The sequence below is a fragment of the Athene noctua genome, chromosome 2 (genome assembly GCF_965140245.1).
Source record: "Athene noctua chromosome 2, bAthNoc1.hap1.1, whole genome shotgun sequence".
NCBI lineage: Eukaryota > Metazoa > Chordata > Aves > Strigiformes > Strigidae > Athene > Athene noctua.
Window position 1 is genome coordinate 91,326,596 of NC_134038.1, and position 15,823 is coordinate 91,342,418.

Genomic DNA, 15,823 nt, shown 5'->3' on the forward strand with positions numbered 1-15,823 from the left:
TAAAAGTATCTCTGTAGAGCCTTTACAGATGAAGGAGATGATGTTCAAATTATTGCCACGTGCAAACCAGTAAGTTCAGTCTTCCATTTCCCTAGCTTCCAGTTTAGTGCAAGCATTCAGGAACTGTCTAGTTGTTCAAGATCTATAAAGTTATTTCGTGAACTTTATTCTCTGCAGGTAACTTACAACCCTCTTTGAAGACGGTTAAGGCACCAGAACACTTCAAGGAGGACAGTTCAGAAGCTTCAAGTCAGGAGGAAGGTAGTTGTGTACCCAAAGGTGGTTCTTCTCTGAGAAATTTTACCACACTCAGTTCTGGAAATCATACAGTTGACTGATTTCTTCATTGGTACAAAGCTGAGAGATTTGAATGAAGTCTGCCATGTAAATGAAGAATTTTTATGTACTTTCAGCAGTTTCCTTAGGTTACTATATAATTAGAGGAGTGGAAGTGTTCATGGGCAGCTCAGAGGCAGAAGTTCAGAGCTGTGTTGAGCAACAGTTTACTTGAGCCAATATTGTTTGTAGCTTTTGATGTCTTTACCTATTCTCCAGTTAGCAAGGCTTGAAGTTGAGTGCAGCATTTCAAGAGTTGCAGACTGTTCTGCATTAAATGTGCCAAATTTGTCTAGCTTTCAGTTTTACACAGAAAGGATGTCCGTGTTTTCCTCTTTTTACTCTTAACGTGTGCTGCTTTTATACTCTGGACTGTTAATAAGGACTGTTTGGGACTGCAGTGAGTATTGATTAGAGTCTGAAAGCTGGTGTTTTCCAAATACCTCAAAAACAGTTCATATGTGAAAGCAGCAGCCTGGTGACTGGTCAGTCATTTCATTCTGAGAGGAATGGTAAGCCAGTTTTGCATTGTTTTTGGTAGCAAAAAGTATAAGCTTCTGGTAGGTGGAAAGGATGAGAAATGGGACAGACAGGTGAACACGGACCACTGAACACTTAGACTAGTTTTCACAGAATGACGCCACTCTTATCCTGTTACACATTAATAACCAACAAGAAGCTTGCAGTTGGTCTTATGTGCAATCAGTAATCCACATATGCAGTTGAGACAGCTTTTTCTTATTTAAAAGAATCATTACCATATTCTTGTTTAGATTTCATAACACACCAAGTAAATTTACAGTATATTTGGAAATTGTTCAAATAGTGTTTTATAGACTGTCCTTAAAAGAAAAATGTCTGTTTACCTGATGAAACTACAGATGCATTTCAGAACACCTTTGTGCTGTTTTAGTGAAGTGCTACCAGAAGTTTAAAAACAGTGATTAAAAAATATTTTTTTTCAAATCACAATTTAGACTTATGTGTAACAGTTCAAGCAAAATGATAGCTACCAAGAAGGCTAAGATCATCAACAGCTGGAATTAAGAAAAGTTGCTTTTGTTGAAATTTAATGTTTGCCTTAAAGAAAAGGGTAGACCATGTCTCTAAAGTTGTTGTTTCTTGTTTGAGGCAGTATCTTTCTTTATGTCAAATGTAATTTGTAAAGCTTTACTTGCATAGTGAATTTTGAGGTTCAGAATGCGATACTTCTGTGTAAGATTTGTCTTCACTGTTTAGAAAGTGTGACATAGTTTTGAGGTGAACTTTAGCCAGAAAAAATTACAAAGTTCTGTACTTTTCTGACTGAATCCTTTTTTCTCTCTCCGTTCTTTCATACTGGGTGAAACTCAGTCATACATTTAGTCCTTATGATTGAATATAGAGGTGAGCAAACATAAATGGTTTCTATAGTTCCCATTTTTCTGTTTGATTCTTCTGTGAAATGGAAGGTAAAGAGTCTTGATTATACTGTCTGTACAAACTGATCTGCCCTCTCTTGCAACACCTGTTAATTTCAGCACTGTAAATGAAGCTTAGCCTATTTAATGGAGATGTCTTCTGCTAGGTGTCTGGTAGTGATGGAAGGATGAGTTTGTGGGATTGATCTAAAAGAGGAAATAGGAATTGCTATTGAAATTAATGCTTTTGTTTATTTTTTTCCAGATGTAATGCAACATACAGCAGTTCACAAGAAACATAATGGAAAAAGTCCTGTTGCCAAGTAGGTACTAGGTTGTAATGGGACCACGTTACATTTCTAAACTGAAGTTGTTGGTGCTTTGAGAGTATATGTTTCCTTCTAGATTAAAGCTTGTTTGTGGGGTTTTTGTTTGGCTGGGTTGGGGTGTTCTTGTTTTGTTTCTTCTTGTTTGAGGGGGCTTTATTAACTTAATCTGTATTAGAAACATATTTCTAAATCTGTAGGTCTTGGTCATTTGGAACTCTTCTTTCCCAAATTTTGTGACTCTTTGCTACTTGAATTGATGGTTTGATTTGTGTTTATAAACTGAGTAACATAAATTCATATTGCATGCATTTTTCCCATGTGCACACACACCCATGCATATGTTGAAAATTTCCAGTGCTGTTGATTTTTAGCTTTTCTTCAGTAGCTTCAAAGATGACCTTACAGGAGACAGTAGTGCATTTTTTCTCTTGCTTAGTAGCAAAAGCATGCTGGTTTATGTCCGTTGTAAGTGGAAGCACTTCTTAACCACATTAAAGTAGTTTAAATATGCTTTCAGATATATGAATTATGTAATATGAATTCACCCGTTAATGTATTTTGCCCAGAAACTTTGGATATGTTTGCACATAGTTGTGCAATACTTGAACTATATTAAGAGAAAAAATGGATACAAAATTTATTGTGGTTTACAGTTTTGTTCTATGTCATTTTATGTGTAAAATGTATTTATCTTGGGGGGCAGGGGGAGGGGGGAGAATTGCCTGTAATTGGAATAATTAGAATATAAACATAGCATGAAACAATGTTGGTTGATGCTCACAGATCTTTAACAGACAAGATCCTTGTGAAATTACCAATTGGACAACTTAGTGGTTTGTTTCTGTTTCACTATTTAAGCCTCCTACTTACTCTCAACTTGCATTTCTTCAAGAAGAGAATGTCATCTTGACAAAATCTCTGATTATACCAGTTGATATACAGCCTACTATGAAGTCATAAGGGAAGGATCCAAACTTATTAGCATATAGTTGTTAATACTGTCTTTTCCTTATTCATTGTATAATAAAGTACTCTAAAGCTGACTGTAGTTTAGGATCTATCTTTCAGGTAGGAAAGACAGGAACAGACCTTTCCACAAACTTCTGTGATATAAACTCCTTCTGCTAGCTTTTTTTTTTCTTCTGTTTAAGAGGGGAAAATGTGTTTACTATTGACTGCTAGAGGTCTGTTAGTCCTCTCCTGTTCATGTTATCTGTCTGTTTTAAAATCTGTGCCTGCTATTTATGGGTTCTAAAGAAATGGCTGAATGAAACTTTCTTCTTTTAAATATGTATAAAACTGTCTAGAGCCAAGAGCAGTTCATCTCAAATAAATAGCATTGGTACATTTCAGGAAAGTATCTGTCTACTTTTTGTTTTTATTCAGTATGACAGCCTTACTCTTGAAAAGGTCCAAAAATTTACTGATGGGAATGAGATCAGACATATGAAATAAAAAATTTAATAGTATCACATGTATACATGAAATGACTGCAAATATGACAGCAGATTAACTTAACTCCATTCAGCAGATGTTTCTGAAATGACCTTGCATATTATCTCTGCAGTCAGGGGCTCATGTCTGTATTTTGGGACGTTAAAATATTTTTTTAAATATGCTATTTGTACATCTTTTAAGTCGCTTGAACACTGATTTCCAGAGGTATTTGGTAAGTAGCTGCTGGAACTTCAGAATGTCTTGTGCTTTGGAGTGAGCTAGATTTCTGCCATCATGGGAACTGAGTAACATTTCATATTCCAGTAACCTTCATGGAACAGCTTGCCAACAGCACTGAATTAAAAGGCACTTTCAATTATCAGCATTTTTATAAGAATTTAAGTGTTAACTCTTTTTGCATCCTGTCAGTAGTAGGGCATGGTTTTGTACAATAGATGAAAAACTTATAGGTCCGTGTGCCCTACTGATTTTGTCAGAACCCTGACTGTTTTTTCAGCAGTCTTTGTTGACCAGTGCTCTCAGACCTAGTTAAACATCGTTTCTGACCAGTTACTGTTAAGAGAAGCTTCTCTGAAAGGCGTTCTAAGGTCCAAAGTAAATGCCAAATGCAACTCCCTTTTCCCAGCACTCCAAACTAGCAATCCTGAAGGTAAAAATACAAAGCAAGACAACTACTTTGAAATTCAGACAAACACAGCTGCAGTGTGATCTGTAAGTAGCCATGCACTCCTTTTCTTAAATGTCTCATGAATTCCGAAATAGAGATTAGAAAGCAATTCCAGCTTTGTCATTAACAATAAGGAAGAAAGAAGATTAATTCAGAAAACATTTGGAAAATCTGGAAAATTTCCCCATGTCTGGTATGAAAAAGCAAACAAAACAACTTTGTGTGCAGAAATATCTATGGAAACTTTTCTCTCAAGGACTGTTTTGTACAAATTCTGTTCTGAATTTTGCATCAAATTATAGTAGACAAATGAGAAAGGAACTCCGGTTATGTTCAAATCATTAATACAACTTCAGAGCACAAGAACTCCTGTAATTTGCATCTTTTCAATCTCTTGAGAATTTCTAGGGTTTTCTGAAAGCAAAATACCATGGTTTCCCAACATGATGCTAATATGTATGTTGGTAAGAAAAGCCTGCAAGTTTGTTCCTAGCGGCATAACTTTTGCTTTTTCCTTTCAGCAGCACTAACAGTGCAAAATGTTCTTCACTGGATAGCCTTAACATACAGCACTCTGAGCAAAATGGGGTAATGGACTGGAGAAGAAAAAGCTGTATTGTCCAGCAGCACCCAGAGCACTGTACAAACCTACTTGACCAGGTATGTTGCTGTTTTTTCTTAAAAGCAATATTCTGAGACACTTGAGAAGACTGTCCACTACACATAATTAGATTTAGCTTTAAAAGATGAAGAGCCCTGCTAAAGTTGTACAAATAAGTGTTGAAGTTCAAGTTGCTACTCACTTATCTTGATGAGAAAAACCCTCATAATTACTTACCACTGTCTCATAAAGTTGCATATTTTGTTTATGAATTTGTAAATAAAATTTCTGAGTAGGATATAAGTAAACAGAAAAGTCTAATGTTCATTTCTAGTCAGACACTTCCCTGTTGCTGTAATGTATTGTCATCAGAGAGAATTTCAGAACATCTGAGGAATTTTTGTGTTACTGCAAGGAACAAACTAGAAGCTGTATTAATAATACTAAACCATATTAGTGCTACAGTAGGGATAACAGGTTAAACATATTCTTCCTGCTTTACCTGCATTGTGTAAGTAGCTTAAGTATTAATCTTTGTTGAAAAAAGTTAACAGCTAGATGCATATACGCTTTTTGTGAGATTTGTGTTTCTTCAGTGGTCAATTTTGGTGTGAGTATAGTTGAGAAGAATAATTATTTATAAATAAAATCATTTACTGAAATTGGGGGAAGGTAGGTTGTTCACTACTTATATCTGAAAAACCTTGAATGTTAGAGTTGCTTAATATTATTCTTGCTCTACATGCAGAATTTGGCTATTGATTATTATGTGAGGAATAGCAAGCCAAACAACCAGTTTCCTTATTTTGCAAAGCAGAGTAACAAATTGTTATTTGCTTCTAAAGATGAAATGGTAGACTGCATCAAAGCTTGAAATACTGCAAACTTGAGGCAAGAAAAAAGCAATATACTAAAGCAGAGGAAAAGCTACGTAAAGGATGTCCAAATACAGTGTAATTGGACAGAGATATATCTGAGTTTTAATAAGTACTACTGCTTTGACAATTACGAGATATTACTAGCAACTAGTAATAGTATACTTAAAGAATTATGCAGATGCTGTGTTTTTTCTTATGTTCTTCTATGTTGTATTCTAGAGTTTAGTTTAGCAGCAACCTCCAGTTTAAGGCTGCTTCATCAATATGTAAAAATAATTGCCACATGTACTTCACACCCCCCAACTATGAAATAATTCCACTTAAGTCAATAAATTCTGTAGTGCCTTAAGCCTTGTGATTATCCTTTTTAGCAGGTATGTGATGAAACACATTGGTTTTTATTCTCACGAGGAAAGATAGCATGCAAACAATAATTTGATTTATGTCTTTGGAATATTTACTGGTAGTAATTTGCTGAGTGTTTTGGCATAAACACAAGACAAGATGCACTATTCTAAAGGCCTGAATGCATTGTACAAGTAGTTATTTGTATGGTTGTAGCACCTGTGAGTGCACTAGTCTTGGACTCACCAACCTGTTACTCTAGAAGGGATTTTTTTTCTTTGCTTTCATGATACAAATTCCCCTGTTGAACTGGTGTCTTTGTATTTTCTGTCTAGCATACAGCAGAAAAACGAAGTCTATCTACAGTAAGCAAGAAGAAAGGAAAGCCACAGCTGGAAAAGTAGGTTTCCAATGTAATCAGTAATCCAGAAACAAAGTGTAATGTACTCACTCTGATAAACAGAGTCTACAATCAATTGGGTACTTTGTTTTGCTGTTGTGGAACAAGAGCTAGCATAGTGTGAAGACAGTCCGCATAAAAAAACCTTACTTTATCTCTGAAGTAACTTGAAAAGTAAAATGTAACTGTATGCATTCATTTCTCAAAATATTAGTAGTTATTTAGTAAAAAGGTGAAGGAGCAGAAGTAGGTTCTTAATCAATACCAAAATGTCTTTTATCCCTTTATATTTATTCGAAAGTTAAAATGTGTAAAGCTGTCCGGAAATTACTGGAAGTCAAGTAAGGATTGACAGCGACCTTTAACATTATGCAGTGGGTGGTAACTCGCTGAGATGTTTTACCAAAGATAATTTGCACGTCAGAGGGCTTCAGAACTTCCTGTGGGCTACACAGTCCTGCACTGTGGGGAAATGAAAACATTTTCACCCTTACCTGATACCCTGCCTACTTCCAAGTTGACTTTCTGTCATTTTGTTACTCTGTAGCCAGATGCTTTTATGCTAGTCTGCTGTAGGGCTGCATTACACACATCAGCTTTCAAAGACTACTTTAGTATCAGCTGTACTGGGTTTTTTTGGTGTGTTTTTCTTTTTTAGATCTTTATTCATAGTGTTTAGTAACACTGCTTCCAGTTTAGTTCCTTGTATATTGCACTAACAGCCTTTACTTATTTATTACCTTTATTATATCTTTTAAATATGCATTTCTGGCATGGAGCCGCTGCCTTTGTTTGTAGCGGCATTTTGTGTTCATTTGTGGTTGGTTATTCGTGCCCGTGCATTTGGAAGAAAAACAATGGAAATTATTTACACAGGGAGAAAGCAAAGAAAACCGACTGCCGGTTGAATAACAGGACTAATGGAGTTAGAGTTGCAGCATCACAGCACATCCATACAGGGACAGCAAAAGGTAAGATATTTTTTCCCGGTCTGTTTGTAAGAAACAGAATTTCAAGCTTTGCTGATTTATTTATTTTTCTGCTGTAAAAGGGAAATCACAAGTGTGAAATTGTTTTGGTGCAATTCAGTGTGTTGGCTGTCTAGTCAGTGCTTTGACTTGCTGTACAGAACATGCTAGACTCAGTCTTCTGTATGCAGTTGCTTAGGGTATGTCTCTTTTCATGCACAGCTGGAGAAACACTAGTAAAGTCTCCATAAGTTACCTTATGTGGAGCAGTAGTTGCAGAAACAGTCACTACTGGGCCACTTCTATATGAAATACAGCAGTCCAAGTGTGTGGATGTCCACCATCTTGTCTGTAGTGTTTTCTTTGCAGCTCAGTAGTTTCATCAGCTGCTGTGGAACGGCCCATGAGGAACCTGCATAAAAACCCTCTTGTGCAAACCACCGATGAACTATAGTGTGTAAACCACGAGACTGCTGAGCTACACACAGAACTCTGTATGATGCCCTAACAGGGTTTTCAAGTTTGGGTAATCCAGAAAAATCTAGTGTCTAGGCCAAGACTTGTGTGCATCAGTCAGTTATAAGGCAAAATTATATTTGTGTTCCTTTAGTAAATTGAATTTCCAAGCTTTATTACAAATTTCTGAAGGTCTGTATTACCCATTGACTTTGCCATCTTGATGTTTTCTAAACACTCAATATCAGTTGCAGCCTTGCCCCTTTTATACAACAGAAAGTTGAGAAAGAATTTGGCTTTTTCTACACCACCTAATTGACATAAGTGTTGAAAGGACTCTTACAAATTGCCTTGTCTTGTTCTTGCTTCCACTTGAGGTACAGTTTTGATTAAATTTTCATTCTTTTCTCACCACTTCTCACCTTTGAGAGTTCCAGGTAGATAGGCGGTTTTTGTTACATTCTACAAACGGTATTTGACTAAAACTTTTAAGAATTCACAGTTCACAAATTTAGCAAAACCAGGACAATTTAGAAAGCTATAGCTAAGGGCTGTACAAGCAGAAAATATACTCTACAGGACAGCTTTGCTGCATACATTTCTGACTGATTGCTCTCCTTGTCAGACAAAACGCACTGAGCTTTTATGAACTGATGATAATTTTAAGAGATGGTGAAATTTTGTGTGATGTAGTGCAAAGTTAAATAGGGAATGCTTTGCCATAGGAGTTCTGTCCTCTCATTACCCATGACTGTACAGATTTGAAACTGTATGCCTGACACCGTGGGCTAGTCCAGGTCACTTCAGGAAGAAACTGCAGCCCATGTCCTGCTCAGAGATGAACTTTCTACCTGTGCGTTTGTGTACAAACATCAAAATGTCTTTTGAGATACCCTGTTGGAGACGCAATCCAAAGAAAAAAAATCACGTTGCAGTCTTGAGTGTGTGTCTAGTTTTATATATCCAGGCTTGATTTGAAATGCTCTATTTTGGGTCAGTAACTCTAAACTGTGTCGTGTTTTCTTCCAACTTTTCCTCCCTAGTTTTAACTTTTCTGAGGTATGGGTTAGCTGCACTTGTAACTTTGAAGACCTGATACTTTGTGACTAGCACTTTAGACTCTTGCTTTGGGTGTTGTGAGGTTGTCACTGCTGCTACACATTCGATACTCATTTGTTAAAATAATTTGACCAATTACAGGTTTAATCCAGGAAATTATTTCAAGCATTGAAGCATTAAGGCAGCTTTTTGATGACTTGTTCCAACCTGTTAAAGTTGCAGTAGCAATAATTAATTAATAATTTAGAAATAAAATATTTATTAGAATTAATAAAATAAATAATAGGGCTCTAACTTTTGTCCTGGAGTCAACTGAGGTTTTAGGGGTTGGGGCTTCCTTGAAGCTCATGTCTGGCATACATTCTAAGAGACTGAACTTGAAAGCCAGAGCATGCTAGCTACCTACTTGATTTCACTAAGAGGAGCTGAATCCACCCTGAAAGCTGATTTCCAGCAAATGAGTTTCCCATGATCTCATTCAGAATTTAGAAAACTATAGTACACTTTTTTAGTACACCTCTTTAACAGGTTTTGTTGATACAGTTTGCTTAAAGCCTGTTCTGGAAGAGGTAACTGTAAAAAGGTGTATTTTTTTGATGTTGCCTGCTGAGTTAGCTTTCTGCCTTGGCTACTGTGAGTGAGGAGTATTGCATCTCTTTGAATGGAAATGTTTGATTGCTACCATTCGGAGAAAGGATTATTGTAGTACAGTTTGCTATAAGCTATTTATTAGGGATGATCATTCTTTTCACTTCTCTGCATAAATATCAGTTTTCAATGTCACCTTCTTTAACACCAAGGATTCAGTCATCACAAATTTAGGGACTAGTCCTGAACACTGGGAGTGGAAGTTCTAGGAATATAGGGGACAGATGCAATTAAGTAGGAACCAACAAAAATCTGAAATAACATGAGATGTGAGCAGACTGAAATAACCTCACTTCCATATACTGACATTAAAAATAAAAATGCCAATTTTTATTTTTAGATCTGAATTTGGATGCTGGATCTGGTCATGAAACATGTGGAGAAACATCATCTGAAAGTTACAGTTCTCCTTCTAGTCCACGGCATGATGGGAGGGAAAGCTTTGATAGCGAAGAAGAAAAAGACAGAGGTTGTATTTATGGAGAATGTGCATGAACGACTTTATTCTTAGACTAATCTCTTTCTTATATTAGTTTTAATTAGTTTCTCACTTTTATTAGCTGCTTTTATTTCTGAACTATCCACAGAACATATTTTTCTTTGTGAGTTTCGTGACTACAGTTTGAAGGCCTCTAGGAAATAGCAGGACTGTTTAAAGAGCACTGAGTTTTAGATTACTACATACATGTAGTAATTTTCTGACCTTAGTGGCATAGCTCTCCTGAGAAATTTCAGCAGTACAGTAGTGGGAAAAGCTGTGGCATGAAAGGGACTGGTTTTATATCATTTACATATTGCATGTCTGAGAAGTCCTTCTTTTTGTATTGACAGTTTAGTTCGCCACTCCTTCCCAATTTGTGTAAGCTGTGTTAATGTCTGTCTAGGTAGATGCAAATTCCTAATTTGGTCTGTGTCCTACTCTTCACATTTGCAGATAAACACAGCAGCTAGTTGGGCATTTTGATATAGGCAAGTGGTGGAGATTGACCTAGCTTGATTTGGATGAATGAAAATCATCTCAAAGTTGTTATAATTTGGGAAGACATTATCTGTGGCATCAAACTTAAGAAGTTTTATGTGGTTAAATGAGTCCAGGGCGTGACTCTGTATTGTTTCAGATTCGTTCTTCTGACTGACAAATGCTTTTGTCTCCACAGATACAGACAGCAATTCTGAGGACTCTGGGAATCAAAATACAACCAGGTTTACAGGCTACAGTGCTGTCAGTTCATCAAATATGAACAAATCATCCGCTCAGATCTCTTCGGTGAATAATGAAAATGGAAGCCTTTCAGAAGATCCTTTGAATGCAAAGTTTCAACATATTTCCTTCATGCCTGCCTTACACTGTGTGATGCACAGCGCTGCCCAAAAGCCTGAAGCAGTTGTCCCACCACCCATATCTGCAGATGGTAAAACAATGGGAATGCTTGTTACCACGCCTGTTGCTGTCTCGCCAGTGAGAGAGTCTGCAAATTCCCCTCCTGGTGGAATGGGCCCGGTGACCTCTGGTGAACCTGAGAAACGCCTTGAGCTGATGGCTTCCCCTTTGCCAGTCCCATCCACTTTCCTTCCACATTCTGTCCAGCCTGGTAGCCCTGCTTTGCATTTGGCAATACACAGATTGAAAATGCCCTCTCCGCAGGGATCATCGGAAAGTTGCACAGTCAATGGACCACAGCAGCCGACAGGAAACTTAAGTATTGGATCACCAAATACTGCCTTTATCCCAGTCCACAATCCAGGTAGTTTCCCAGGATCCCCAGTTCCTACTACAGATCCCATCACAAAACCTGCATCCCAGGTGGTAGGACTGAATCAAATGGTGCCTCACATTGAGGGAAACCCAGGAGCAATCCCTCAGCCTACCAATCTAAAGGTAGTTCTTCCAGCAGCTGGTCTCTCCACAGCAGCACCGCCACCTCCACCAGCTTCCTATGCTTTGCCAGGCAGTCCTCATGCTACCAGTGTGTTGCCCAACCAGAATACAAACGTGCTAAACACTGTAGCAACTTCCTCACCACCTCAGTCAGCTGGTTTAGGTGTTGGCCAGGTCCAGTCCACTGTTCCTCCTGCAATACCTACACATACGCCAGGTCCTGCCCCTAGCCCAAGCCCTGCTTTAACACACAGCACTGCACAGAGTGACAGCACATCCTACATAAACGCTGTTGGAAATAATAACACTAACGGGACAATGTTACCTCCGCAGCAGTTGGGATCTGGTCCTTGTGGTTCTTGCGGACGTAGGTGTAGCTGTGGGACCAATGGAAGCCTTCAGATTAATAGTTATTTTTATCATAACCCACTTCATGGACAAGTCTACAGAGTTCCATCTTTCTTCACTCTGCCATCACTTTGCAATGGCAGCTACCTCAATCAAGCACATCAAAGCAATGGAACACAACTTCCTTTCTTCCTGCCTCAGTCTCCGTATGCAAACGGGCTTATGCATGACCCAGTGATGGGGAGCCAAGCCAACTATGGTATGCAGCAGATGGCAGGATTTGGGAGGTTCTATCCTGTATATCCAGCACCTAACGTAGTTGCCAACACAAATGGGTCGGGACCCAAGAAGAATGGGAACGTTTCATGTTACAATTGTGGTGTAAGTGGACACTATGCGCAGGACTGTAAGCAGTCATCCATGGAGGCCAGTCAACAAGGTAATCATGATAACTCCCAGCGGACTTGCTTTTGAGTTTAGCAGTTTCTCTTTACCTTTCTGAATGTGCTGTTTCTGGTCTTGCAGAAAGGCGTGCGTGCGTGTGTATGTTTTGTGTAAATGGTTGTGCACTAGTGACCTGCTCTAAAACTGCAAAGTATCTTATCTCTGCCTGAAAATTTTGTAGAACAGTGCAAGGGAACGGGGTTCACAGCGTGAAGTTGAAAATGGCTATGATTCAGAGCTGGGAAGTCAAACTATATCAGTCCTAAATTGTCATTCTTTTTTCACTGGTTTGGTTTTGACGTTATGTTGAGACTTGCATGTTGTTTCAACTTTTCCATTCCTATTCAGTGTTTTTTTGGAGACAATTCATTGACAAAAAGTGGGAGATATCAATTAACTGTCTATGATACAAACTTGGATTCTTAAAACTTGTGAGAAATTCAAAACCCATCAGACTGGCCATTTGATAATTTAACTTTTCTAAAGCTTACCTTTGCGCAATCAGCCATCCTTCTGTGCCCCATCATGCCATACATAAATGAAACATGCTTTAACTTTTCAGACAAGTTGCGGCAAAAAGGCAGAAACCAATTGGAACTAAAAATCAAAGGAATGGCTTCAGTCTTACGTGCCATTTCTCTCTCCATGCAGAAGAATGGGGAAAACGCAGTGTTTGCATAGAGCATGAACTGTTTTTGATTCTTGGCCTGTGCTCATTCTGGCTTTACTTGTTTGGTCAGACTGGAACAGGAAAGACGAACCTTGATGGGGGTCGTCTTTTCTTTGCATTTTTCCAATAAGGGTAAAGTCCTAGATCTACCGTCTATATATTTTTTAAACTTACAGTTTTAGCAAGCAGATGAAAGAAAATAGTATAAAATCTTAGGACCTACTTTAAAAGGACTGGAGGATGATAGTGCCTTTTGAAGAGCATGTCCATTTTGATACCTTGTAGTGGTTTTGTAATCCATTTTAATTGTGAGCAGTGACTTAGTAGTTCTCTTTCCTGTTTTAGGCACTTACAGACTGAGATACGCACCTCCCCCTCCCCCTTCCAATGATACCTTGGATTCTGCAGACTGAAACAAGTAAACATTGCCTACTTAAACTGAAGCTTGGGGAATTGGGGGAAGGTGTGTGGGGAGGGTGGGGGGGTGGTCTTGTGTTTTGGGACATTCCCGGTTCTATATTCTTTTGGAATTTTTCATTGCTTTTGCACCTCTGTTCCATACAAAAGAAGAAAGCTGAGTCCCTGGTCTCCTCCTGGTTCTACAAAAGGCTTGCGTAATGCATGTAATTCAAACACACAGCCAAACAATCAAAAAGAGCATTCGAACCATGCTTTTGCACTGAAGACTTGAGACATGTGCAATGTTTACTGCATTTTTTTAAAAAAAGTCCTCTGACCTCTGACATCACTGGTGGAGCAGCCATATGGTGAAAGAAGAAACTTGGTCATGTTCCCCACCACAATCTTCTTCCCTCCCTCCCTGTTCTCCTTATGCTGCTGTTTTATTTTCTTTCCCTGTTTGTCCACGTGGATTCGTTGGACTTGCATGAGTGTTTAGCAGTTCATACAGACCCTACCCGTACTCTAAATTAATGCTCATGAATTGAGGGGAGATGGTCAAACGTCCTATTAGGAGAGTCCAAAGGAACACACAATACTGTATGTGTACTATATCCGATAATAATACATAGACACAGCTCTTGAGAGACCCAAATACATGAAAACACATAGAGCAGGAAGGGGCTGAAACTGTGTGGACTGGAACAGATTTAGAAAAATGAATGAGCTTAAATTGACAGATTTTTCTTCCATTGTAGCTTTTTAGCCTGTATGTTCAGCAACAAAGGTGAAAAAAATGGTATGAATGTTGTACTCAGTGTGTTTGCATTTGTAATGAAAGTTGACAGCATTTTTTCCTTTTTTAAAGCTATTCTACATCGTGTCAACACAGAATGAGCATTACTTGATTGAATATTTTTTTCCTAAACTATTACAGTGTTGCATTGTACTTAGAATGTAAATGTTTTATTTCAAACTGAACAAAAGCTATGGTTTTCTACAAAATAGTCAGGTATTAGTATTAGAACCTGTCTACCAAATAGCAAAGTCACTATTTTATAACAATTTACCACTATGCGTAATTACGGTATAATGTGAAAGACTGAAATGAGTGTTAAGATGGTATTAATCATGTCAGTATCATGAGTAAGTAAGTTTAATGCTGCTGTATTTTTTATTTTATTTTTAAAAGCCAATATATGTACTAAATTGCTTCCAGGTAATATTTGATTTCCTAAAGTGCACTGAGGTTATCTGGAAGATGAGTGTATTTTTTGACTGCTGCATTCAACACCGATGAACAACTACCACTGTATATCCATAGGGTTTGGCATTCCTCACAGTTCATGGCAGAAATGTTTTTTCTTAAAATCAGACCTGGTGTCCGGTAGAGGGATGAAATAAAATCAATCTTTGGTTCAGCCGTCTAATAAATTGCTAAACAAACAAAAAACTTGAAGAAAAAAAAAAAGCTTGATTACTACATTTCTTCATAGGTAGCGTTTATATTTATAGCACCAGTGTACATTTTGAAACTTTTTTCTTGGAGGGGGGGAATGGGGAGGGAGGTAGATGAAAGCTTTAATTTAAAAAAAAAAAAAAGTTTAAGTAGTAAATGAAAATTATTTTGATTAAAATTTTTATTTGATCTGGGTATTTTTGGACCACTTGAAATGAATGAACTGCGTTTGAGTTGAAGTGAGGGTGTTAAACCACCAATGGACTTGTATTGTGAATTACCTGCCAGTTGTACTTTATGGAACTTATTTTATGATTTAAAATACTGTACTGTAAATAGGAGGTATGTTACCTTCTCTTTATTTGTATGTTTACCATATACTTTGATATTTGAAATGTACTGGAAAGGTCACTTATATTTCTAGAAGAGATTGGATTTTATGCAACCTTTTTCCTTGAATTAACAGCAATAAAAAAATGAAAAAAAAGAAACTACGTGTGTGCAAGTACTGTCCTTTATCACTGAGAACAACAAAGTAAGTGTGATGCTCTGAGTATAGGTATAAGATCCTGGAAGATTTCAGCAATCCAGCTCCAGTTTGGTTGGGATCTGTTGCTTTTAAGACAAAGCTGAGAATACTTAAGGTAACGTCAGTCTTGTCTCTGAAGTCTGTTGATTTAAACATCTTTAAGATAGATAGATCTCTTGGGAGAAAGAGGATGACCTTGCATGATAGACACAGGACTTCGACCTAAGCCCTTGCAGAACAGTTAAGCCTGTTTTATATTCTGAGAGCTCCTGTATTTGGGCTAAAACCCACTTTTTACATGCTTTTTTTTGACTGCAGTGTCAAATGTGTGTGCCAGTCATGAGTAACTAGACAGTGAGATCTTTCTTCCATCTGCTAAAATAGATTGAAGGACAACAGGAGTTGCTGGGAGTAGAAAAGCAGCTTAGAAATGTGCAGATTACAGCTGAAGGGTCTGGTGTGGATGTGCTCAGGTAGTGCTGAGAAAGAGAAGGATACTAATGACTCTGTCACCTCGCTTTACTGTACAGTCACTGCTTCTAATTCTGAC

The 15,823-nt window shown here is 37.8% G+C and overlaps 1 protein-coding gene across 4 annotated transcripts in view; it reads left to right on the plus strand.

Annotated features, from left to right (window-relative positions):
- The window catches only part of ZCCHC2 (zinc finger CCHC-type containing 2), a 44,655-nt gene extending 29,439 nt beyond the window's left edge, over positions 1–15,216 (plus strand). The window contains exons 7-14 of one of the 4 annotated variants that reach the window (XM_074899570.1): positions 178–261; positions 2,002–2,059; positions 4,712–4,850; positions 6,350–6,414; positions 7,291–7,385; positions 9,886–10,014; positions 10,703–12,211; positions 13,232–15,216. In XM_074899570.1, coding sequence (XP_074755671.1) covers positions 178–261; positions 2,002–2,059; positions 4,712–4,850; positions 6,350–6,414; positions 7,291–7,385; positions 9,886–10,014; positions 10,703–12,211; positions 13,232–13,299 — 2,147 coding nt within the window. In that variant the 3' untranslated portion in view covers positions 13,300–15,216. The remainder of the gene's footprint in view (positions 1–177; positions 262–2,001; positions 2,060–4,711; positions 4,851–6,349; positions 6,415–7,290; positions 7,386–9,885; positions 10,015–10,702; positions 12,212–13,231) is intronic. The other 3 variants (XM_074899571.1, XM_074899572.1, XM_074899574.1) reach the window with 3 other exon arrangements.
- The last annotated feature ends 607 nt before the right edge of the window (positions 15,217–15,823 follow it).